This window comes from Equus asinus, chromosome 13 (assembly GCF_041296235.1).
Source record: "Equus asinus isolate D_3611 breed Donkey chromosome 13, EquAss-T2T_v2, whole genome shotgun sequence".
Taxonomy (NCBI): domain Eukaryota; kingdom Metazoa; phylum Chordata; class Mammalia; order Perissodactyla; family Equidae; genus Equus; species Equus asinus.
The window spans coordinates 14,241,360-14,264,015 of NC_091802.1; the positions used below are offsets into that span (position 1 = coordinate 14,241,360).

Here is a 22,656-nt window from a genome sequence, read left to right on the forward strand (position 1 = left end):
GGGGGAAAAAAAGGAAAAACAAGAAAATTGCTCCTTGTTCCGGCAGGATCTGCCCTGTTTTATGTGCAGAAGTGCAAGGCCGTCTGCAAATCAGGAGACCTCCATTCAACGTGTGCGCAGACTCAGTAACATATAGGCTGCTTTTTATAGAGCCCTTGTGTTCCCAAGTTGGCTTCAGGTTTGAAACTCTAAGCTTCGGTATGAAAGAAGACCAGGCGCTGTGTCTTTGCTAATAATAGGGCTCACCTTCCCGAGCCTCCAAGAGACGAGAGAGCTGGAAAGGAAGGGTTCCCACTGCGGAAGAATCCAAAGGATGGAACAAGACTGAGGCCTGAGCACACAAATCTGCCGAGGCTACTGCTCTGCCGCGTCCCCCCAAACAGCTCTGCCGTGTCCCCCCGTCACCCGCAAACAGCTCTGCCGTGTCCCCCCGTCACCCCCAAACAGCTCTGCCGTGTTCCCCGTCACCCCCAAAAAGCTCTGCCGTGTTCCGTCACCCCCAAAGAGCTCTGCCGTGTCCCCCGTCACCCCCAAAGAGCTCTGCCGTGTCCCCCGTCCCCCAAAGAGCTCTGCCGTGTCCCCCCGTCACCCCCAAACAGCTCTGCCGTGTTCCCCGTCACCCCCAAAAAGCTCTGCCGTGTTCCGTCACCCCCAAAGAGCTCTGCCGTGTCCCCCGTCACCCCCAAAGAGCTCTGCCGTGTCCCCCGTCCCCCCAAAGAGCTCTGTCGTGTTCCCCGTCACTCCCAAAGGGCTCTGCCGTGTCCCCCGTCCCCCCAAAGAGCTCTGCCGTGTCCCCCGTCACCCCCAAAGAGCTCTGCCGTGTCCCCCGTCCCCCCAAAGAGCTCTGTCGTGTCCCCCGTCACCCCCAAAGGGCTCTGCCGTGTTCCCCGTCCCCCCAAAGAGCTCTGCCGTGTCCCCCGTCCCCCCAAACAGCTCTGCCGTGTTCCCCGTCACCCCCAAAAAGCTCTGTCGTGTTCCCCGTCCCCCCAAAGAGCTCTGCCGTGTTCCCCCGTCACCCCCAGAGCTCTGCCGTGTCCCCATCCCCCCAAAGAGCTCTGCCGTGTTCCCCATCACCCCAAAAAGCTCTGCCGTGTTCCTTCACCCCGAAAAGCTCTGTCCCCCCAACACACAAGGGCCAGCCGTGACTCCCAGAAGGCACACGGGCACTGGTGTTTAGAGCCCACTACATGAGCTGAAGACACACATTAGCTCCTTAAAGGGAGGTTCTAGAAGTTTAGGGCTAAAATCCAACCCAATTAGCAAACGGTTCTGGAATAAGCTAAAGGCTGTGGCTTTACAGAATCTAAAAATGTTCTATTGAAAGCCTACCCCCCAAACAGCTGTGAAAATAAACCAGTGCCCCTCAACGGGCTTCCTTCACGTGGGGGACCACCCGACAACCTGCCGTCCTGGGCCACTGTTTATCATAGATACGGCAGTCAACATCCAGGGACAGACCCACAGTGGGGGACTGTGGGTTCACGCTCCTTCCACAACACAGAGATGGGCGACTGACAGGCAGATGGAGAGAGCGCAAGTGGGACCTTCAACCTCCCGGGCAGGGATGGAAGCACAGAAAGAGTTAAGGGGGGGGGGGGGGATTTAAGATGTTCATTTGGAATGCGTGCCAAATCCCTCACTCACGGGCCCCACCTCTCCGAAACAGAAACAACAAATCCCAAGCGAAGTTCGACACATCTTTTTATGTACAAATGGTCAACGGTACAGATGGAGTTACTTTTTATAAATATCTGCAACCAATCCCCTAAAAAAGCTGTGAATACAAACTACCTCTCTGCACAAAGGGCCCGTCCGTCCCCAAAAGTGTTAACTTCACGAGAGCCTATTCTTAGCCAAACACTTGTGGAGCCTCCCGGGAAGGACAGGAGCGCGCTGGGACTGGGCGAGGGCCTTCCCATCTCCCCAGAGAGCCGAGGTGACTTGAAGGTCATCTGTTGCCTGGGACCTGGGAGTGATTAAAGTGTTTCTTCCCAAGACTTCGGTAGGTCGTCTTTGTCAAGCTGCTGATTAAGCGGTCTGTTTCCTGGCACTGGCCCAGAGGGAGGGAGGAAAGGAACCCACAATAGTGTGAGGAAGTCAAAAACTCTGGGTATTTTGATAAAAAACACTCAGTAATCAACGTAACCCTGTAAAGCCAAGGAATCGGATTCACCAGAGGCAAGATTGTGATTGAGAGTGCCGGCATCTACAGACAAGCGTTTTTTTTAAGGAAGATAATTACTTAGCACCAATTTCTCTCTCTTGGGTACTTTTTCCTGTTCCCTGGAGCCCTGGGCTGTGATGGGTCGAAGCGCAGCTCAGCGGGACGTTGGCTCCGTCACACAGCCCGGCGGCCGGGAGCGCAGTCACACACCACAGAGCAAACAGCGCTCACACCGCATTGCAACTGTTCTCGGGGGTCATCCTGACGCGGGGACACGAGCGGCCCCACAGTCGCCTCCTGGGGTGGCTCTTCGGGCCCAAGGGGCTTCACTCAAAGCGACGCAGGTGGTTGTACAGCGACTGGACGTAGGTGAAGACGCACATGGGGTCCGGCTTGCGGCCCATCACCATCATGTCCTCCACCTCGATGAGGCGCTCGCAGTTGGCCAGGTTCCTGAAACACAGAGCGCCATCAGCACCACGGGCCCGGCTGCCAGGCAGCCCCGCAGCACAGCTGTCATCACTGCCCAGGACAGAACCAGCCTGGAGCTGGGGGTCCCCAAGAGCCCCAGGAGGGGATGCAGATAACCCCTGAGGGACCCCAGGAGTCACACAGTCTAACGCAGTGTTTTCCAAACTCCCACATCCAGGAACCACCTATACCACTCATATTTTGATTAGTTTAACTAGACTAACTTTATGTCAATTTTTGGTGAAATTAAATATCACGAAATTAAATTCCACTAAAAAATTTACTAATTTAGGCCCATTTCTATTAATAAAAATTTAATTCCAAAATTAAATTTCACTAAAAAAATATTCAGGGGCCAGCCCGGCCAGTGGCACAGCAGTTAAGTGCACACATTCTGCTTGGGCAGCCCAGGGTTCGCCGGTTCGGATCCCGGGTGCGGACATGACACCACTTGGCACGCCATGCTGTGGCAGGCATCCCACATATAAGATAGAGGAAGATGGGCACGGATATTAGCTCAGGGCCACTCTTCCTCAGCAAAGAAAGAGGAGGACTGGCAGCAGATGTTAGCTCAGAGCTAATCTTCCTCAAAAAAAAAAAAACAAGGTATATCAGCAGTCTATGGAAAATCAGCATGACCTGTAAAAGTAAATGTAAAATGAATAAAGTAAAAAATAAGTTCACCCACATCCCTCCTAAAATAATGTTTAGAAACCTCTTTACCATGACCCACAGTTTTAGAAATTTTTCATCACGATTCAGCACACATACACAGAAGCAGAAATAGTTTCGCAAAAATACTGACCCTTTCTACTACCCATGTTTTCTCTCTAAAATTTCATCTTTATTTCTCTCCCCATCTTTTTTTTTTTTTTTTAATGCTAGTCACGAACCACTAAATTGATTTTACTATCTGCTGATGGGTCACAATGTGAAATTTAAAAAATTGCCTAAAACCATCCTGCGACCCCCTCCTAGGGCCCTGTGCCTCACGCCCTGGGAATCACTGGTTTAACTCTTGGCACACGGGCGTAGATGCGTGTGCGAGCAGGGGCTTTCTCTGGGCTGGAGAGAAAGCTGTTGCCTGGGCCATTCCCAGCTGGGAGGGGAATGAAGGCCCGGCTTTGAGTCTCGTGGAGGCGGGAAGGTGAGGACCCACAGTTAAGGCACCTCTGGAACACCAAGCAATGCTTCTCCTGGGCGCCAGATGTGGCTGGCCTGACGCTATCAGGCAGAACCCAAAGAGCAAAAATGATGGCAGTCGGTCCAACCCTCAGTGTCCTTCCTCCAACCGCTGTGCGCACTTTCGTGGTTCCAGGCCCCAGTCTCTTTGTTCCCACGTGGATAAGTGCATGCGCACCAGGGTTCACATCCCAGCGCCATCCTTACTAGCTGTGACTTTGGGCAAGACGCTTAATTTCTCTGGGCCTCAGTTTCCCCATCTGGAATAACAGCCACGTCACAGCATGGTGTGAGGATTACTGAGCTAATCCGTGCCAACCAGATGGAACGGCATACAGAAAGAGTTCAGTCAACATTAGAGATCATTACTGGTGCTGTTTTTATTATCATGACTCACTTTAAAAAGCAGAGAGGAGCATGGGGGAAAAGAGGCCCAAATTTGAAATCTAAATAACTGGGGTCAGATCCTGCCTCTGCCATTCGCTTCACCTCTCTGTGCCATTTCCTTAGCAGAAAATCAGATTCCCATCTCCACTCCCCCTCCCAGCGAGCTGGCGGGTCGGGGGCGGGGGGCGTGACGGTGGGGAGGGTTGTGTGCCTCCATGTGGCTCGGACCCCAGAGCTCGTGAGCCCGTTTGTGTGATTCAGGCAGCACTTTCTACCAGTCCCCACCGGCTTCTGGGGCCATGTCCTCCAAAGACAAGGACCGTCCACTAGCCCGGGGCCCTGCTCTATGGTGCTGGCCCCACCCCAGGCCTCCTATGAGAAACCAAATGTCAAGGTGAAACGGAAGCATCGGTCTCGGATCCCATCGCCGCCTCCCCCTCGGTTTGGAGCAGGTGGCCTGTAAGGGAATCCAGCAGCTTCGTGGGGTGGTGAGTGGGTCTGGCCCACTGAGTGGGCACCCTCGCTCCCCCGGATCGGCTATGGCAGGGCTTGGAGTCAGGAAAGTCAGTGGTCTGATGAGGAGAGGCATGCAAAGGTACTTCGTCGATGGTCAAGGACGGAAAAGCTGAGTCTTTCTGAGAGGCAGGGCCCTGAGTTCACCTTCCTGAGCTATCAGCTTAGCATCTGCTGCCCTCCTCCACACCTGCAGCACAGGGAGCGTTCCCCCACCCCCCCACTGCCCACCTGGGGCCGCTGTCAGAGGATCCCAGGTGTGTGTGAGCAGCTTCTGCACGTGTCAGGTTATCGCCACCGACAGCAGGGGCCGCAGCGGTCACCCATGTTCAATGAGGGCGGCATCAGAAATCCAAACCTCAGCCTTGAAAGAACAGTAATCTCACCCTCCGAACATCCCCATCAGCAGCACCAAGGCTCTCTGCGGCTTGCTCACCTCCAGGTCCAGGGAAGCGGCCCTAACTTCCTCCAAGGACAGCTCAAAGCCTTCCGCAGATGGCTCTGGCCTTGAGAAAGTTTTCCTTTCTGTTTCTAATCCTATTTTGCCTCTTGGTACTTTCTACCTATTGGTCCCACATGGCTATTCTCAGTCTAATTTTTTCCACCCAAAAGAGTGGAAACATGTGGGAAGAGAATCTTCATATCCACGTCTTTCCATGAATCTACACATCTCTGGTTCTTTCGGTGCGTGTCCAAAGGGTACATGGGACACTCTCCTCGGAGCTGGTTCTAGTTTCTTTCTCGCCCTCTTCACCGCAGGAACTCAGAATTGCTGGCACGTTCCAGGTGTGTGCAACCCACACAGGGAGAGGGAGCCAACCCTTCTTCATCCCTGAGGCTGCATTTGCCCTCGGAGGAATGACAGCCCTGCCCCTGCCCAGGCAGCAAGTCTTCACCATCGGGGTGGCGATCGGGATGGGCACTGAGGCCTTACCCCGGCATCACCCTTACTGCCCAGACAGGAAGCCTCGGGCAAGGTGCCCGGCTTCCCCCAAAACAACCAGGGGGCTGGGCCACTTCCACCTGGTCCGCACCCCACCCCAGCCAGCTACGACGGCAACACCAGGACTCCCAGAAGCTGCAGACACAGCTCCTGAGACAGGACATGAGGAAAGGAAAAGGATGATCAACACGGACTTTCATAAAAATATTTAAGTCTCAACATATCAGAGGCCCCAATTGCCTTTTAAATTTTTTTAAAAACCTGCTTTTGTAAAAATCAGACAAGCTTGTTTTAAACAATTCAAACAACATGGAATAGTCCAAAGGAGAAAGCACGAATCCCTCCCATGTCGCTGCACAGCAAGACCCCAAGGAGCATGTGCTGCCGCCGATGTTCAGCGGACTTCCTCGGCCCACTCTGTCTGGGGTTGAAGGAGGTTTAGGGGGTTTCTCTGACTCCTAGCCACTGTAATCTTCGGCCACCACAGGGCTGGCCTGGAAGGCAGATGGAGGAGGGGCTGGAGGGGTTATTTTTATTTGTTTAAGCCCTCTCTAAATGCAGACCAGGATGCCAGGGCTTGGACTACAGTCTCCTCTCTGGTTTTAGACAGAGACACATGGGCCCTACAAATAGCCTGGAAGCCCCTTCGGGCCCGTGTAACCCGAGAGCAGGACACATTCCCCGCAGGGCAAGTGGGGGCCTCAGGCCGCACGGCGGGCTCCGGGGATGTGGGGAGAAGGGTGCAGAGGGTCAGGTACCCATGAAAGGGGCGGTCCTCCCGCCTTTCAAGTCCTGAACACCTGTCCCACAAAGGGAGTCACTCTGCTGTCAACACCGCATCACTCGCACAGATTAGGCTGCGGGGAATCTTTGGGACTGTAAACTGCTGGGGGAGGGGCAGCACAAACCACTTTCACTCCGTGGGTTCCTGATACATCTCTGTGCCTTGAAGGCACTCGCTCCTGAGAGGGTCTGGAAACACTGCCTTCCTGATGTGAGGTGGACCCGATGTTTGGGCACCCCATCCATGTCCTCCTTCCCCTTCCAAAGGTTGTGCCTTCATCAGAGGCCAGCTCCTCCCATCCCACACTGCCTGCTCCCAAGGTGCCTTTCATAGCTCCATCCTGCTGCCCTAAGGGCGCTCCGTGGCTCCCACAGCCCCGCGTGTCTGCTTGGCTTTTGCTGGTGAACCGAAGGATATCTGTTAAGACACAGGTAGCCAGCATCCTTGAGCAGGTGTCCCTGTGCTTTCTTTCCAGCTTTCCTAACCAGCCTATTGTCCCAGACACTAGGTGATCCAAGCTGCTGTCCTCCCAGAGGCCTCGAGCAAGCCCACCTTCCCAGCCCTCTCCCCGTGTACCTGCGAGACCATCTCCCTGCCCAGACTCTGAGCAAGCTCCCCACACAGGCCGCCGTGGGTGCCCCTCTCCGCCCCTCGAGTCAGCAGAAATGCAAGAACTCATCTCAGGGGCCCCATGGACCATCCTCCCCTCCCCAGCAGGCAGCAGGCTCAGGCCACGGGGAGGCGGGGCCCAGTTTTTCAGCCATGGTTTGCTCTGGGGAGGAGGGGGGCAAAACCTGGAGCAGCCTCCACCACTGCCCGCCCCCCAGGGCAGGAATAGAAGAAACATCTGTGTGGAGTCTGGAGGCTCTGCAAGCTCAAACCTCGTGCTGGGAAAGCGCAGCCACGAACTGCCTCTGCTCCAGCTGCCAAGGGAAGCTGTGTTCCCTTCGAGCAGGGGTGCAGGACCACAACGCTGCGGCCCAGGGCTCCCTATCCCTGCCACAGCCCAGCCTGGTCCAGGGTTCAGCGTAACCATGGCAGCCAAGGCATGAGCCGGCACCACGGGGCCCACGGACTTGATGGAGACGAACTCCGTGAGCCAAGTGCAGCTTCCTCTCGCTGGGGTGGGTCTTGGGGTGCCTGCATCCGAGCCCAGGCCCCGCATACTCTGATGTCTGATTTTTGACAGTGGCCATTTCCAGGCTTCGAGCAGCTGGGCCTCCTCCCAGTGAGGCACCCCTCCCCAGCGCCGCGCCTTACACTTGGCTCTACTTCCCCATCGTCTGGATCCAGTTGCATAACACGCTCCATCCAGAGCTGTTTCTGCAATTAGGATGACAGCTAATCCCAAGCAGCCAAGAAAGAGAAGGCTTTTAAAGTATACAAGGAGTTCTTATGACCCCAAGGGGGCCGAGAGTCCAAGCGCGTCATCCCACAACACGACAGGGGCCGATACCGATATTCCAACAACTCAGGCCAAGGCGCTGGGAGCCAGTCTCCATTCCGCCCCCAGAGCGAGAGCTGCCGCTCCAGAGAGGCCAGCTGCCCAGCTCAAGGCGAGACCACAATACCAAGTGTGGGTCTCGTAAGTGGCTGGCTCCCACTCCTTCGCTGGCCAGGCTCAGGGCCGGGTGTGGGGCGCTGCTATTGGGGCTGGGAGGCTGGGCTGGGAAAAGAATGAGGAGGCAGGCAAGGTCTGGGGTGAGGGCTCCTCCTGGACACGCGCACAGGGAATGCAGACTAGAAACAAAGGTGGTCAGGCAGCGAGGGATCACAGAGGCTTACAGCCCCGGGCACAAAGACAGGCAGGCAGGAGAGAAGGCCTTTGGGGAGGCCTTCCTCCCCTTAATTCCACGAAGCTTAGCATCAGGCAGCCTGAACACCTCATCTGTGCCCTGTGCCTGCCCTGGGGGCCTCCATGGACCACAGTGATAGCTCCTTGCCCTCTGCTTTCTGACCCTGTTCAGCCAACAGGAGGCCGTGGCATGAGGCAGGAGGAGGGCGGGGGCAGAGTATTTATTCCCTGCTCCCTCCTGCCAGGTCACAGTGAGCTGGTTGCATCCATTGCCCAAAAGCTGCGCTGCCAGCAGCCAGCCCTCTCCACGCAGCTCTGCTCCCCGGCTCCAGAACCTCAGGCTGATCCCCCGAGGGTGCGGCGCCACGCCTGGCTCGATTCCCTCACTCTTGCTCACACCTTCGCAGGAGTCCCTTAGTGAACCCTTCTCACCCACTCAGCCTGAATGTGCCCCACCAGAACCCCTGCTCCACCACTCTCCCGATGCCTGGGGATTGCCCTCAGCCAATAACCAAACCCCAAACCGGCTTCCCCAGCACCTCTGGATCCCAGAATCGCTCCCGCCCAATCTTCTCCCTACGAGCGGGTCTTAAGAAGGTAAGCAGTTTCATGTCAAACGCTAGAACAGTGTTTAGAGGAGCAAAATCTACTCATTGGAGAAGTTTCTGACACGTCCCCCAGGCAGAGCTTACTCCATTTTCTGCTGATAGAAGCTGTGGCTCTCCCAAGCAACTGCATCTTCCACCAGCCCGGAGAGCACAGGCTCAGTGCTCTGGGGACCCAACCCCCCTGGGCTCCCGGACTGCCCTCCAGAAGCCAGGCACACAGCAAAGAGGGCAGGTCCACTGGGAAGAGAGCCCCACTCTAGCACCGCGTGCTAAGGAACGCAGGCAAATCCCCCTGCTCCAGGCCTCAGCCTCCCCATCTGTACACGAGGCAGACAGATTGGACGGCCTCAGGGTCCTCGGCTCTGTGGACAGCTGCTCCATATCCTGCCCGCCCCCAAGCTCCACCGGGGCAGAGGTCAGGTTCAGCGACTGGGCCGGGGCTGGCAGCCAGCAAGATCCGCCATACTCACTCGGCCATGGTGAAGGCCAGCTCGAAGTTCTTCTGCCGCTGCGTGGGGCTCAGGGCGCTGTAGTCGAAGGCGTCAGGGAAGAAAGAGTGCACCAGGGCGCAGAAGGCCATCCCGTCGCTCCAGCTGGAGGAGAAGTTCTGCAGGTCCACGTGCTGCCAACGAGGCAAGGCCAAGGCCCGGAGGTGAGAGTGGGGCATGCAGCTCCCCCCCACCCAATTCAACCCCACCAGCAGATTCTCCCAGCCTCTCCCAAGGCTACCACCCACCCAGCTCTATGAGCCATAGTCGCCAGACCTCACCCCGGAAGGGGCACTAAACCAGGCTGCTCAGGCAGACGTGGGATTCTCGGGATTTCCAAGCACTTGCTGGGGGCAGCTGGGGACCGACCGGGAGGCACAGTTTCTCCAGCTCCTACCCTCTCCGCCCCAGCCTGGGGTTCCTGCCCTGGCCAGGCAAACAAGAGCAGGGGTGGTGCTCCGTCAAGCCTCTGCCCGGGGGTCCCGGTGCCGGGGTGGCACGCTGGACTCACCTGGTAGCCGAGAGTCTTGTTTCGGCACCACTCGAGCAGGAGCTGCTTGATGCTGCTGGCGCTGGCCACGCCAAAACTCTGCGACCGCTTCAGCTTCGCCCGCGACTCGCCTTTCCCCCTGCGGAGCAAGGGCGGGCTGCCGTGGGGGCTGTGGGGCCGCCCCTCAGCAGCCAACTCCTCCCAGAGGCCGGGGAGGCCCCGACCATTCCTACCACCAGGAAGATACCCCCACCCACTCTGCTAGCACGTGGCCTCCCTCACCCCACACCCATGTCCACGCATGAGCCGTGCAGACCAGCCACACAGCCTTCCTTGATAGATCTGCCAGGATCAAACCCCCTTGGCAGCCTCGGGTCCCCTATTTATTCCCCATACTGGGAACTGGGGGTCACTTGGCAATCCTGGGACAGAGGACCTGAGCCAGCGTGGCCCTGTGGCCCCGCCCTTTGGATGGAACACACTTCCCCCTTCCCTTTATCCCATCCGCCTTCTGAGCCTTCCTCCAAGGCTGTCCTCCCTGATGGTCTTTCCTCGCCGGGAGGGAGGGTCTCCTCCTCCGGGCCCCAGAATCCTCCCTAACAGCTGAGATCGGGTTGTCTGGGTCCGTGGGGACACTTCCGGGGTCAGCTGCCCTCACTAGAGTCAGAGCCTCAGGGGCCAGGACTGGGGGTTGTCTTCACCATCACACAGGCCTGGGCCACACACAATAGGCATCACTACCATGCACTGACAGGAGAGCTAGATAAAGGTACAAAGGCGGATCCCATCTCCAACAGGGGGTTGGAGGCATGATGGGGGCCAGTAGGCACTCAGGTTCCACTGTGTCACCTCCCAGTTCCTGCCCGTCCGGTCTCCCTACTCAGGCCCCAAAACCAAAGGAGGGCGGTCCGGGGCCCCTCTGGCAATTGGTGGGGGGGGCTCTCATCCAGCCTTACCTGGCTCCCTGCCCCCCAGCCCACCCGGTAGCCCAGCCCTGACCTGTGTCTTGCCTGAGAGGTCACCTCTTGGGGAACCGGCCCCTGGAGAATAGGACAGGGCCAGGTTTGCTGTGCTGTGTCTACCTGACCCCAGTCTGGGTCTGAGCCTACTCTGGGGCCCGGCCTGGTCTGGGGGGGTGAGGTCCGTACTTGCTCGCTGTGTCCTGCTCCCATTTCTCAAACAACGCCTTCCGGGCCTGTGCCCCCGAGGTGCGGGGCAGTGTCTGCGACCTCACCAGCTCCCGGCGACGCTCCCCCTGGCGAGGGGCCTGAGTCGTGGCTGGTGGCTGCGTGGATGGGGGCGACTGGGGTGGTGTCACCAGAGGTGGGCTGAGGAGAGAACCGCTGTGTCAGGAACATAGATCCAGCCGTCACTGGCTCACACAGGCCCCAGGGTCCCCCACCCCACTGAGTGTGAAATGAAGCAGCAATGGGGCTACAGGCAGAGAGGAAGCATCACTCACTCCAGTCCCAACCGGTTCAGCAGGTTTTCTGAACTGCGCTGCTGTCTCAAGCAGGCCTGGCCAGCAGTGGGCCCCCTCTCTGGGAACACTGACACCCTGGCAGGTGGCAATGCCTGGGGCGGCCAGGGGGCATCCTCCGTGGGCAGGAGGTGTCCTCAGAACCAGGCCCACCAGGACCGGGCCCCCCCCACCACCACGACATAAGACCCCCATTGTTTTCTCCCTGGAACAGTCTGCCAGAAAGTCACAATTCTCCTTTTATTATTAAAAGGAAAAAAAAAAAAGCCAAGCCAGCCCCCTACCTCCCCCTTAGCTCCAATCACAGTCCAGCTGGCCTGGGGGGGTATGGGGACAACCACAGGTCAGGAGGTGGCCTACACCTCAGGGAAGGCCCCGCAGACCTGCCCCAGCCCAGGCCTCTCCAGGCGTCCCCTTGGTCCACGCACAGGAAGCACCCGGCTCTGAGGGACCCCAGCCAGCCCGGATGGATGAAGAGGAAAATGGGAGGTCCTCCCACCGTCCCTCCTTCTGCGGGGACTGAGACACCCCTTCCAATCCTTGGACAGACTTGCTTTGTAGGGTTCACAGAGAGACCAGCCTGCAGCCATCTTTCTTCAAACCAAACTCGCCACGAGGCCCCACTGCCTCCTTCCCCTGCCCAAACCCCACCCAGCAACCCTGCTGCCTTAGTTCTCCAGAGGCCACAAGCCAAGGAGGGTGCCTCCTCCTGGGGTCAGCACAGGGAACGCCCGGCAGGGTCCTGGGCAGCCTGGGTCCAAGGCAAAGCCCAGAAGCTGAGGGGCAGTGACGACCCCACCTACCGGGAACAGGGGGCCTGACTCACCTGTTGTCGCTCCTGCCTGCCGTCACTGCCCCATAGCCAGAGCTCGACAAAGACCGTGGCAGAGAGTTCTTCTCTGCGGGACAAAGGGAGGGAGAGAAATAACAAACCTTGGCCTTGGGGAGGGCCAGCCACTGCCTGCCTCCCGCCCCCTCGGCCAACAGTTGAGGAGAAAGGAGGTTGGGAACATAGAGCAATGACATCAAAGAGGTCTTTTAAAGTGTCCCCACCTGCTTTTGAGAGCACAGGGCCCAGGGCCTCCTGGGCTGCGTATCCAGCAAACACTCTGTTCCCGAGCCCTCAATTTTGGAAGCCCACACAGCCCCACCAAGGACACACCACTGAGGCCTGACCACAGGCCCAAGACAGACGCTGGGGGATGGCGCCGAAGCCTGCAGTGTAAGAGGCCCCCTTCTAAGCACAGCCTCGACCTGTACTGAAAGCTGTGGTCGTCTCCCGCGGGGGTGATGCTATCTCACAGCTTCCCCAGGGGAGGAGCCAGGCAAGGACGGGCCCCAGCTGATGGAGCAGACGGGCTAGGGAAGAGGGGCGCGGTGACAGGCAGAAGGGGCGCTGGGGCTTGACCCCAGGTTTTCGGAGTCTCTCAGCAACCCCCCCAAGCCCCTGCCCACCCTCCCACCTCGCGGTGGGGTCTGCCCCCAGGCCAGGCTCTCCCCCTAGGCTGCCCTCCTGCTCCTACCACTCGGACTGGAAGTCCAGGGTGTGACAGCCTCACTGGGGCTCGAGCCGAGGCCCCCCAGGACGGCGGCAGACGTGGGAGAGAGAGCTGCAGCTGAGGTCTCTCCAGAGAACCTCTCGGAGACTCGGGTGACAGCTGTGACGGGCTGGTGAGGCAGCCGCAAGGAGAGGCTCACAGGGCGAGGTTTGAGGGGCTCTGGTGCCGGGAACGACTGGGAAGCCTCAGGGGGTCCATCGCCTGGACCTGGAACATGGGACCAGCAGGGGTGGGGGCAGTCAGCCACGGCATCCACAGGGGCCTCAGACCCCCCAGGAGGACTCCAGCCTCCGTGAACCCTCTTCCCCCCTCCTCCAGGAAGGCCTCCCTGACCACTCCAGCTCCCTGATCTCCCCCTACTGGGGTCCTCTCACTGCTCCAACCAGAGCTGCCATCTGCTCCAACTTCCCCTCACAGCCCACTCATTAAATACTAGTTGGTTTATCAGTCCACTCTCTACCCTGTTCAGTGCGTGGACAATTCCTCAGCCCCTTGCTTGCATTCCTCCAGAAACAGGGAAGCTCACTACCTTTCAAGATTTCCCACTTCCCTCTCTGTTTAAAAAGTTCTGCTTCATACTGAATGAAGCTGCTCTCCGGGCAGCCTCTCCACCCATTAGAGTTGAGGCTCAAGTCCCCCATCCCAGCCAAGGGACGGCCTGGCACAGAGGCACGGCCGAGGCTCCGATCCCCATACCTACCCAGCCACCCATCCTCTGTCGCCGGCCCCTACCTGCCCCCGGCTGGTGCCCGTTCTCGATGATGCACGAGTTTGAGGTCCTCCTCATCTCTGACTCACTGGCTTCATCAGCATGATCCACACTCTAGAGAGACACGAACACCGTAGAGGCCCCAGCCAGGACCAGCAGTCCACTCCCAACATTGCTCTCCCAAGCCCCTCCTGGTTCTGGCAGGGCGAATGGCACTCACGTGTGAGACAGCCCACCCCCGAGAAGGACGAGGTCACACAGCAAGCTGGGGCAGACCCAGCCCCAGCTGCTGAGCCCCTGGGAGCCTGTGAGGCTGCCACTGAACTCACCCCAGAGCCCAAAAATGCTAGGGACAAAGGTCAAGGTGGAAGGTTCCGAAGGAGTGTGCAAGCTGGCTCCCCCCCTTCCCCCAGGCTGGACCAGATGACCTGGGTCTGGAAAGCCTGGCCCCCACTCATCCCAGCTGGGCAGGGAGGCATGGCCGCCTGTGTGGGAGCCGTTGAAACCCAGAGACATAAGGTCCTTCTAGGCTGATGATGGGCACTGGTGCCCTCACGCTGAGGACTCTTCACCGGATGCAGGGTCACGAGATTTGCCCAGACGTCTGGAGTACAAGGGCCTGATCGGCTCCATGCGGCCCCTCCAACCCCTCTGGGCTACAGCAGTTGCGGGAGGCAGTACAGAGAGTGAGCCAAGACCAAGAGCCATCAGGAGAGCCTGGCATCCTGGCTGTACCACCACCCACCGTGTGACCTGAGTCAGGTCATGACCCCTCTGGGTCTCAGTGTCCCTGTTTGAGATATCGGAACAGGCTATACAAGTGCCATTTGAGCACCTACCAAGTGGCAGGCCCTTTTTCTGGACATGCCACTTAAACCAACTTGCTTCTGTCCTCCCAGATAGGTGTGACCAGCCCCATTTTACAGATGGGACCCCAGGGCTCAGAGTGGGGATGTGCCCTGTCCAAGGTTACACAACCAGAAACAGCTGAGATGTGCGGCCAGGAGGAACATTCTCCTCAACCGCGGTCCTGCCCTTCTCACAGTGAGGGAGGAAGGCAGGGCTCACAGTGTCTGTAAGGCTGGTGGGGTCTGTCTGGCAAAAAGGTGACCGAGGCCAACCCCTACCTGGGGCTCCAGTAAGAGCCCATGATGGGTGGCTTGGGAGGTTGGCTGTACCTCTCTCTAGATGCCTCCAGGCTGGTCCCCTTGTCTACAAGTTTCCCAGATCACAAAAGCCCTTTCCTGGCCCCAGACAGCTCACCCACCCCTGCAACCAGGGCAAGAAGTGGCCACCCTGCCATGGGGGAATCAGCCTGGTAGGGGAGTCAGGACCACAAGCTGCCACTGCTGAGCCAGCAGGAGAGTGCGTGCCTCAGACAGACTTCATCCAGCCCAGTGGGCCAGGGAGGGCTTCCCAGAGGCGGGGGACCTGAGCCAAGCCGAGAATAAGCCAGGTGGACGAGGAGGGGAGGGTATTCCCAGCAGAGAGACTAGTGTCTGCAAAGGTAGACAGACATCGAGGCACAAAGCATTCTGATCTGGTGTCTGCAGAAGCACCACACAGCCCAAGGTGCCAGCCCCCAGAGCCTGGACTTGACTCCTTGGACAAGAAGGAGCTGAAGGTCATCAGCTCTGTGTGTAGGAACATCAGTCAGAAGCCAGTGAGACAGTGGCATGGAAGGAGGAAATGGGCAGTAGAAAGGTAAAGGGCAATAAGGACTCAGAACCTGGGGGCAAGAGGGTGGATGTGGAGGGAGGGGAGGACGTCATGCCTCTTCCAAGCCTGGGCTTCCGGCCTGAGGGACATGACTAGGAAGAGAGGTGGCACTGGTAGGAAAACAAGGACTTCAGTTTTGGACATGCTGAGTGTAAGGTGCCCCTGAGGCATCAGGGAGTGGAGGTCAGGAGGTAGCTGGATACTTGAGTCTGAAGTTTAAGAGGAAGGATGGAGAAACAGGAGTCTCGCTTCCAGAGCACAGCCGAGGAAGAGCTGGCTCGGGGCTGACGGGGCCGGGATGAGGCACCACCTGAAGGGGCAGAAGAGGAGTCTGCAGAGGAGAACGAGAAGGAGCAGCAGCGGGTTAGGAAGAGAACCAGGAGAATGCTGGGTAAGTGCATCAGGAAGGCAGGCAGGTCAGCGGCGTCCACAGGTGGCCTCAGGTCAAGGAAAAGAAGGGCCAGATGAGATCTAAAAAATGTCCACTGAGTTTAGCCAAAAAGACGTCGCTGGTGATGAATCAAGGTGGGGGTGGGGGCAGGAGACGGCCTGGGGGAGAAGCAGAGGAGCCATGGAGAAGACACAATAACTAGCCATGAGGGGAGGGGGGAAAGGGGTTTGCGCTCCAGCAGGGGGAGGGGACCCTCTGCAGGGGAAGGGGGCGTCCCCGGGGAAGTGGGAGAGGACAGGACTCAGAGTCTGGCTTTGGGGAGGAGGCGACCCTCAACTCCCGATTCAGGAGGATGGAGGGGGAGGGGCCACACCCACTGGCAGGAACAATGGAGAAGGGTGGGGGCATCTCCTGGCACCCCAGCAGGAGGGCACACCTAGAGCTACACTGGGCCAACTTGAGACCAACTCAGCAGGGGGAGGAGAGACTGCCAGTCCATCCTGAACCCCCCACCCCTCACCCATCCCCGGGGCTGGCTCAGCTCTGGGGTCTCCATGTCCCCCCACCCACCCTACTCTGGTCCAACAAGTTCCACAGGTCCAGGCAGGGGCCTGGAGGGACAGGCTGATGGTGAAACCATCTCCCCAGGAATGTGGGTCTCTCTGGGGGGCCCCCCCAGACGCCCGCCCCTGCACGTTGCAGGCCAACACCCCCCATGAAGCCCCAGGGGACCAGATGCCACGACCAGACCCAAAGTAGGTTCTGGACCAGCTGGATCCTGCCAAGGGCTCTCCAGTTAATCGAGGAGGGAAAGGGGATGGAGCTAACTCATGCTGGGAGGGGGAGTGAAGCTGGGGTGGGGCTTGAGCCCAGACACTGGGGTCCCCCTGCCCCTCACTCCCCCACCCCTGAGACTGGACCCACTCCTCATCCAAGGAAAGGGCTCTGCCCACACCTCAGGCCAATGGACAAGGGGGCTATTTGGAACCTACCCTCCAACCCATCATCACACAAGCCCGGGGAGGGGGTGGGGTCACCTCTAACCTCACACAGAGACTAAAGGCAGCAGCAGAGTTGAGGTCTGGGACTCGGGTCTCCTACCCCAACCCAGGGCCCTGTCCACAAAGCGCTCTGGCCTTCCAGAGGGCAGAAAGGTCAACTCAAGACAAACCTGTCACCCAGGACCTGGGGTGGGGTGAGCCCTGGGCCCTGCGGTCTCAGCCAGATGAGGGGGAGGCAAAGGAGGGTGGGTACCCACCCCGACAGGGCCTGAGCCCTTAAACCAAGGAGCTGGGCTGGAGCAAGCACTTCTCCCCCTCCCCAAGCCACCCAGGGGGCCAGCACGCTCTCCCAGTGGTCTTCCTTCGTGGGGCAGCCTGCTTCCACCACAGGGAAGGGAACCAGGGAGGGACCCCTGTGCGGGGCCAGGGTGGAAACCACTGAGAGCCCTGGGGACGGGCACTGGTCCTGTTGAGCTGGCTCTAGCACCCCCAGATTCCCATCTGGGCTTTGTCTTAAAGAAGGGGGAGGCTGCCCATGAGGGACCCTGGGAAGGCTGGGGGGTGAGGCGGGGATGCAAAAAGTCTGATTTCAGAGACCTTCTCACTGGGAAGATTTTTCACACCCTGTGAGGGTAGGAATGATATTTTGGGCATTCTCAGTGCTGCCTGACCCCATGCGGGCTCCTGCATGGACACTCGCACACCCAGCGCAGCCCGCAGGCACCAGAACCCCCATTCCGAGCTGGTGAGCACAACACGGCTGCCCCGCCCTCCTCCTCGCTCACACCACGGTTCTAAAGCCTCGATTCAAACTTCTCCCCGAAGCATTTAACTCTCTTATCACACAGTGTGTCTGGGAAAGGAAGGCAGATAAGGCGGCTCTGGTTTCTCTCATGGTCGGCCTCCCGACACCGAGCTCCTGGCAGTGGTTCCTAACGGACACCACTGCCTTGGCCACGGGGACCTGGGGGCTCCAGCTCAGCTGAGGACACTTTCAGGGAACAACTCTGGCCCAGCCTCCAGGGCCAGGCCTGGCCTCAGGCTGCTGCCATCCACCGCAGGCCCCCAGCCGGCTCCCTCCACCCACCAGACCACAGCTGCAGCTCTGTACACACTTTTGTGACCAACAGGGCTGACGTCACTGTTATAACTACCCGCCCTGCTCAGCACCAGGGGCCCCACAGGGCTGGGCCAATCCCCCTTGGTTTCGATACAAGGAAACTGAAGTCCAGCTGGGAGGAGATGTCCCCAAGGCCTCACAGCAAATGCACCAAAAGCAGCTCCTGTCTGCCGCAGGGTCTGAGGCCTCCTACAGGGAGTCCTCCTTGATTACTTCCACCCAACTGCCCTGCCCTCTCCCTCTTCTCACAACCTCCCTGGCTACTCACTACCTAGTAAAGTCAAGGTTTGTGCACTCAGAAGCGGATTACTTGATCAACTCTTTCTGCACTGAATTCAGGGCACATCTGTATCCTGAGCATGACCCACCTCCAAGCCCCACAGTCCCCAGTTTGAAACAACAGGAAGCAAAAGGGTCTCAAAACAGGGGTCTGTAAAGCTCGTGCTTGTTACAGAGGGGCCGCATAAACAAACCAGCCTACACAAGGCCTGACCGCAGCCACCACTGTCTCACATGTGTGTCTGAGACCCTCACACCTAGACCCCCCTGTGACAGGGCAGTAAGAGAGGACAGAGGATCAGCCGCACTGGCACCCAGCCGCGACTCCGTCCAGTCTTGCCCCCGGAGCCCCGAACCCCTGTTCGTGACCAAGAGCCCGATCCCGTGTTCCTGGTCACAGCACACGAGCAGGAACATGTGGATGGCTCCGCACGGCACCCTCACCGCCAGAAGCGGGCTGGGAGCCTGTGTGGGCGCTCCTGGGAGGCAGGCTGCAAGAGAAGTGGGACCGGTGCTTCTGGAGTCTGGCAGCTGCCTCAGGCCGAGCGAGCTGGTGCTCAGGGCACCGTGAAGCCTCCAGCCCCGCTGGAGACCTTGACCATCCTCCACCCACGGTGCTAGGCTATGCTGGCCCTTCCACTTCACCTCAGGCCTTTCTGAAGTCCGCAGCCTACTCCCCGAGTATGTCTCCACCCTCAGCCCCCAGCAGGCTGCAGCATTCCTGCTCAGCCCCAAACTCTTCTTACAGAAGGACTCCCCTCTCTCAGTTTCTAAGAGCGCTCTCCGTGCCTCCTAGCTCCCTGGCAGCTCCTCTGCCTCCCCATCTCCTTCTGTGCCACCGCCCCGAAGACCTCGCCCAATCGAGTGCTTCAGCCGCCAGCTCTGCCCTGCTATCTCCCTTACCTCTGGCCGTGACCACTCTTGTGCACAAGATCCATGACTCCACCTCCAGCACAGCTTCGCCTGGATGTCCCACAGCCCCTCAAGCTCAGCACGACCCAAAGAGAACCCGGCATCGCCAGCAGATCTGGAACCCAGTAGTCCCCAGGCAGGGCTCCTCTCGGCTTCCGTGCTCACATCCAAGGACTCTCTCACTCTGCTGATTTCCCCGAGACCTCTCCCCAGGGCAGCCCAGCTCTACAGCTGCCCACCACCGCCCAGGCTCAGACCGTCCTCCCCTCCCTCCTCGGACCATCACAGTTAAGGTACCCTGTCCCCAGCCTCCCTCCAACCAGCCAGCCCTCCTTGAGGGAGCTTGCCAGATACAAGGAGGACCCGGTCCCTCCCCTGCCCTGCCCCCCTCACCCACCACCCCCCTAACCAAGAGGACCAGCTCACCCCACACGACTAACGGCCAATTCCCACTGGAAAAATCTTCTCACGTATGTACATGTATGCATGTATGCATACACATATATGACTGAGATTATTTTTCTTAAAACTTAGGCAGCTGCTTCCATGAGCAGACACGTAGCAAACGTGCATTAAAATAAAACCTCAGAAACAGCCGATGACACAGTTTATCAGGCACCTGTGTGCTCAGTGGTGATTTTATATCATAGGACAGAGTTAAGTGTATCCAGGTTTCCAGACACTTCACATGGAGCACTGGAACACCCATGGGCTCTGCCACCAGCACTGCTTCAAGAACCTCCCACCCCTGGGGACAAAGCCCGACTCCACTGCCCAGCATCCAGGGGGTTTCACAACTCACTTATCCGCTCTCACATCCATCAGGCTCCCCTCCGGCCAGCGAGTCCTTTTAGCCTTCCCGAGGCTGAATGCACACCACCACACCACCCCCATCTGCGCCAGCAGCAGCACAAAGCCTTCCTGGGACACCCACTGGGAGGAGACTGTCCTGTCTGGAGCAGAACATCTGCTCTGGCTGCCCTCAGCGCTGGGCCTGCTCTATCTGGGGCCATCTCCCATCCAGCTGGGACCTCCCAGGACAAGGGCTAATGTGATCCTCCTCCTGGCCCCCTTAGGTGCAGCCCAGCTCACAGGGATCATCTGAATGTGTGATGGATTGAACCAAGGAGGGGCAGCAGGTGCAGACTACCCAGACCCAGACCCCAGAAACCCAACCCCAGAACATATGCCTGAGCAGAGTGGAAAATCCCACCTCAGGGCCACTGAGCATACAGCGGAAACATTCTAACCTGCCACTCCAGGAGGCCCCATGCTCAGGGTACGGGCTGGTCCACACCGGCCTCCACCCCACCCCACGCAGTGTGGGCCTCTGGCCAGCAAGTGACCCCGGGAATCTGGAAACTGCTCAAGGCTGGTTTCCCCGTCTCTCCCTTCACGGTGAAGGATTGACCCCCTGCGAGTTCCCAAACGCGCGGTGGGGCTGCAGCCTGAACAGACTGCGTCCTCCGCCCCGCCCCCCCCACACGAGGGCTTGAGTTCTCACTCTGGGTTAATCAATAAACGAGCCGTCAGGCCTCAGTGAAGCGGCAACGCGGGGGGCGCGTGAACGGAGGTGGGGGGAGTAGGGGCTGCTGACCATTCCAACACGCCCGCGAGGCCCCAGGTGGTGTTGAAGGGTCAGGAGCCAGACCTCGGCGCCCAAGCCCTTAGTGTCATGGGACAGAGGGAAGAAGGAGACAGAACTCAGGGCAAACATCGGGCCCGGCTCCAAAGCAGGGAGGGGGCAAGAGACAGGTGCAGAGGGCAGGCTAAGACAGCGCTTCTCCGGCCCTCTTCCACTCCGGAGCGGCGGCCGGACCCCCGCGCCCGAGGCCCGGCGGAGGGGCAGCCCCGGCCCAGCAGCCGCACGCGGGCGCACGCACTCGGGGCAGAGGGGCGGCCCCAGAGCGCGGGGCCCGGCTCCCCCGGCGCACACGCACCCACGGCCACGCTCCGCGAGGCTCACCTGGCCGCGGCCGGACAGCGAGAAGGTGGCGTGGCTGGCGAAGCGTGCAGTGCCCAGGCGGGGCGCGCGGTCCCGGCCGCCGGGCGCGGGCGGAGGGCTGGGCGTGCCAGGCGTACCGGCAGCGGGGGACAGCCCGGTCGCCAAGCCCAGTGCCTCCACCTGGCTCGTCAAGCGCTCGAGCTGCGACTGCAGCCGCTGGTTGTCGCGCTGCAGCTCGGTCACGGTGCGCGCCAGCGGGCCAGCCAGGCGCAGCGCCTCGGCCACGCGCCGCTCCACGCCGCGCTGCAGCCCCTGCATGTCCTCGTGCAGCGCGCGCACCGCGCCCTCCAGCGCCGCCTCGTAGCGGCCCAGCGCCTCGCGCACCGTGCGCGCCTCCTCGGCGTCGGGGGTCGGCTCCATGGCCGAGCAAGGGCGCGCGGGTCTGAGTGCGGGCCTAGCAAGGAGAGGAGCCGAGCTCTACAGCTCCGGGCCGCGACTGGCCGCCCCGGTTGGGTTCGCCCGAGGGGCGGCGGGAGGGGCGGGCGGCGGGCGGAGGGCGGGGCGGCCCCGCGAGCCCCGGGACTGGGCGCCGCGCGGGGCGGGGCCTCGGGGGCGGGGCCGGGGCTCACTCGCGGCCGACTCCGGACACCCCCGCCCCTGGAGACCCGGCGGGTGGTGGCGGGGTGGGGGTTCCCCCGGTGGCACCGAAAGAGCACAGCTCGCCCCGCCTCTGCTCTCGCGGGGTGCGGAGCCCGGGGAAGCACCTAGTCCGAGCGCCCCCTCCACGCGACCCCCGAGGAGCGGCGTGCAGCCTGGGGGAGGGGCTGCGGGCCCACCGGAAGAAGGCCTCGACCCCCAAGTGGACTTTACTTTGGAGACCATAGACGCGGATTATGCGTTCCCTTGGGGCTCTTACTCAAGGGCCTGCTCCTGCTGGGGATGGGGACTCCCCTACTACTCCGGGGACGGGAGAGCAGTAGCAGCAATCCCCAGAACTGCCACCCTGACCCTCACCCTGTGCCCCCCAATGCCCTCTCCCCCCCGAGGGCACGCTCTCACAAGCATATACTCACCTGTGGGATCTTTGCCTGGAATTTCTTGCACCTGTTATAAGACCTAAGCGAGAAGAAGACAGATGGTGAGGGCCCGCCCTGTCTCTGCAATTCTGCGTTCTCCCCTCCCAGCCCCACCCTGTGTAGCAAGATCTTTGTGTCCTTCCTGCCGGTGCTGAGTAGAACTCCAGGCTCACCAGAGGGCCCCTGTTAGGGGATCCAGGAGAGGCGGAGGTCAGACAGAGGAAAGGGTGTGCTTAGGGCTGAATCTCCAAATCCTGGGACGGGTGACTTTGGACCTAATCATCTCCCCTCCCCTCATCAGAGTCTCAGTCGCTGACCTCTATCCACAGACCAGGACCCCCACCTCTATTCCCTCTCAATGCTTCTTTCATGCCTAAACCCCAATATTCCTCCCTTCTAAACCCACTACCCCCAAACCATCAGAAGAAACAAGAGAATGGAAGCAGTCGTTGCTGCAGGATGATAGGACAATGAGCAAAGATACTGTTTTCCGTGTGTATTGTAAAACTGATTTAAAATAAAAATGGGGACATCCCATCCTTTGTGCAAAAAACATTTCCCATCAACCTTCTCCTTCCCAGGCCTGGCCCACCTAAAGGAGGCTGGGTGGCCTGGCAGGCACAGCCAGATGCTGGCAGGA

The 22,656-nt window shown here is 59.6% G+C and overlaps 1 protein-coding gene across 4 annotated transcripts; it reads right to left on the reverse strand.

The window, feature by feature from the left end:
- Positions 1-1,684: 1,684 nt before the first annotated feature.
- Positions 1,685-22,148, reverse strand: SMTNL2 (smoothelin like 2). 4 transcript variants are annotated; one of them, XM_014832692.3, is made up of 8 exons: positions 22,014-22,148; positions 13,597-13,687; positions 12,829-13,071; positions 12,132-12,204; positions 10,974-11,153; positions 9,847-9,964; positions 9,318-9,469; positions 1,685-2,617 (listed from the first exon to the last, which is right to left on the reverse strand). In XM_014832692.3, the coding sequence occupies exons 2-8, from the start codon at positions 13,649-13,651 to the stop codon at positions 2,491-2,493; spliced, it is 948 nt and encodes a 315-aa protein (XP_014688178.1). In that variant the 5' UTR covers positions 13,652-13,687; positions 22,014-22,148; the 3' UTR covers positions 1,685-2,490. The 4 variants fall into 4 exon arrangements, with proteins under 4 accessions (XP_014688178.1, XP_044601919.1, XP_070338634.1 ...); XM_044745984.2 differs by lacking the exon at positions 22,014-22,148 and adding an exon at positions 20,962-21,473; XM_070482533.1 differs by lacking the exon at positions 22,014-22,148 and adding an exon at positions 19,798-19,969.
- Positions 22,149-22,656: the final 508 nt, after the last annotated feature.

Coding starts and splice junctions, on each gene's coding strand:
- SMTNL2 (XM_044745984.2), bottom strand. CDS start 21,360: ATGGAGCCGACCCCCGACGCCGAGGAGGCGCGCACGGTGCGCGAGGCG. Junction 13,688..20,961: donor CGCTGTCCGGCCGCGGCCAG/GTGAGCCTCGCG, acceptor GTGTCTCTCTAG/AGTGTGGATCATGCTGATGA. Junction 11,154..12,131: donor GCAGGCAGGAGCGACAACAG/GTGAGTCAGGCC, acceptor TTCTCTCCTCAG/CCCACCTCTGGTGACACCAC.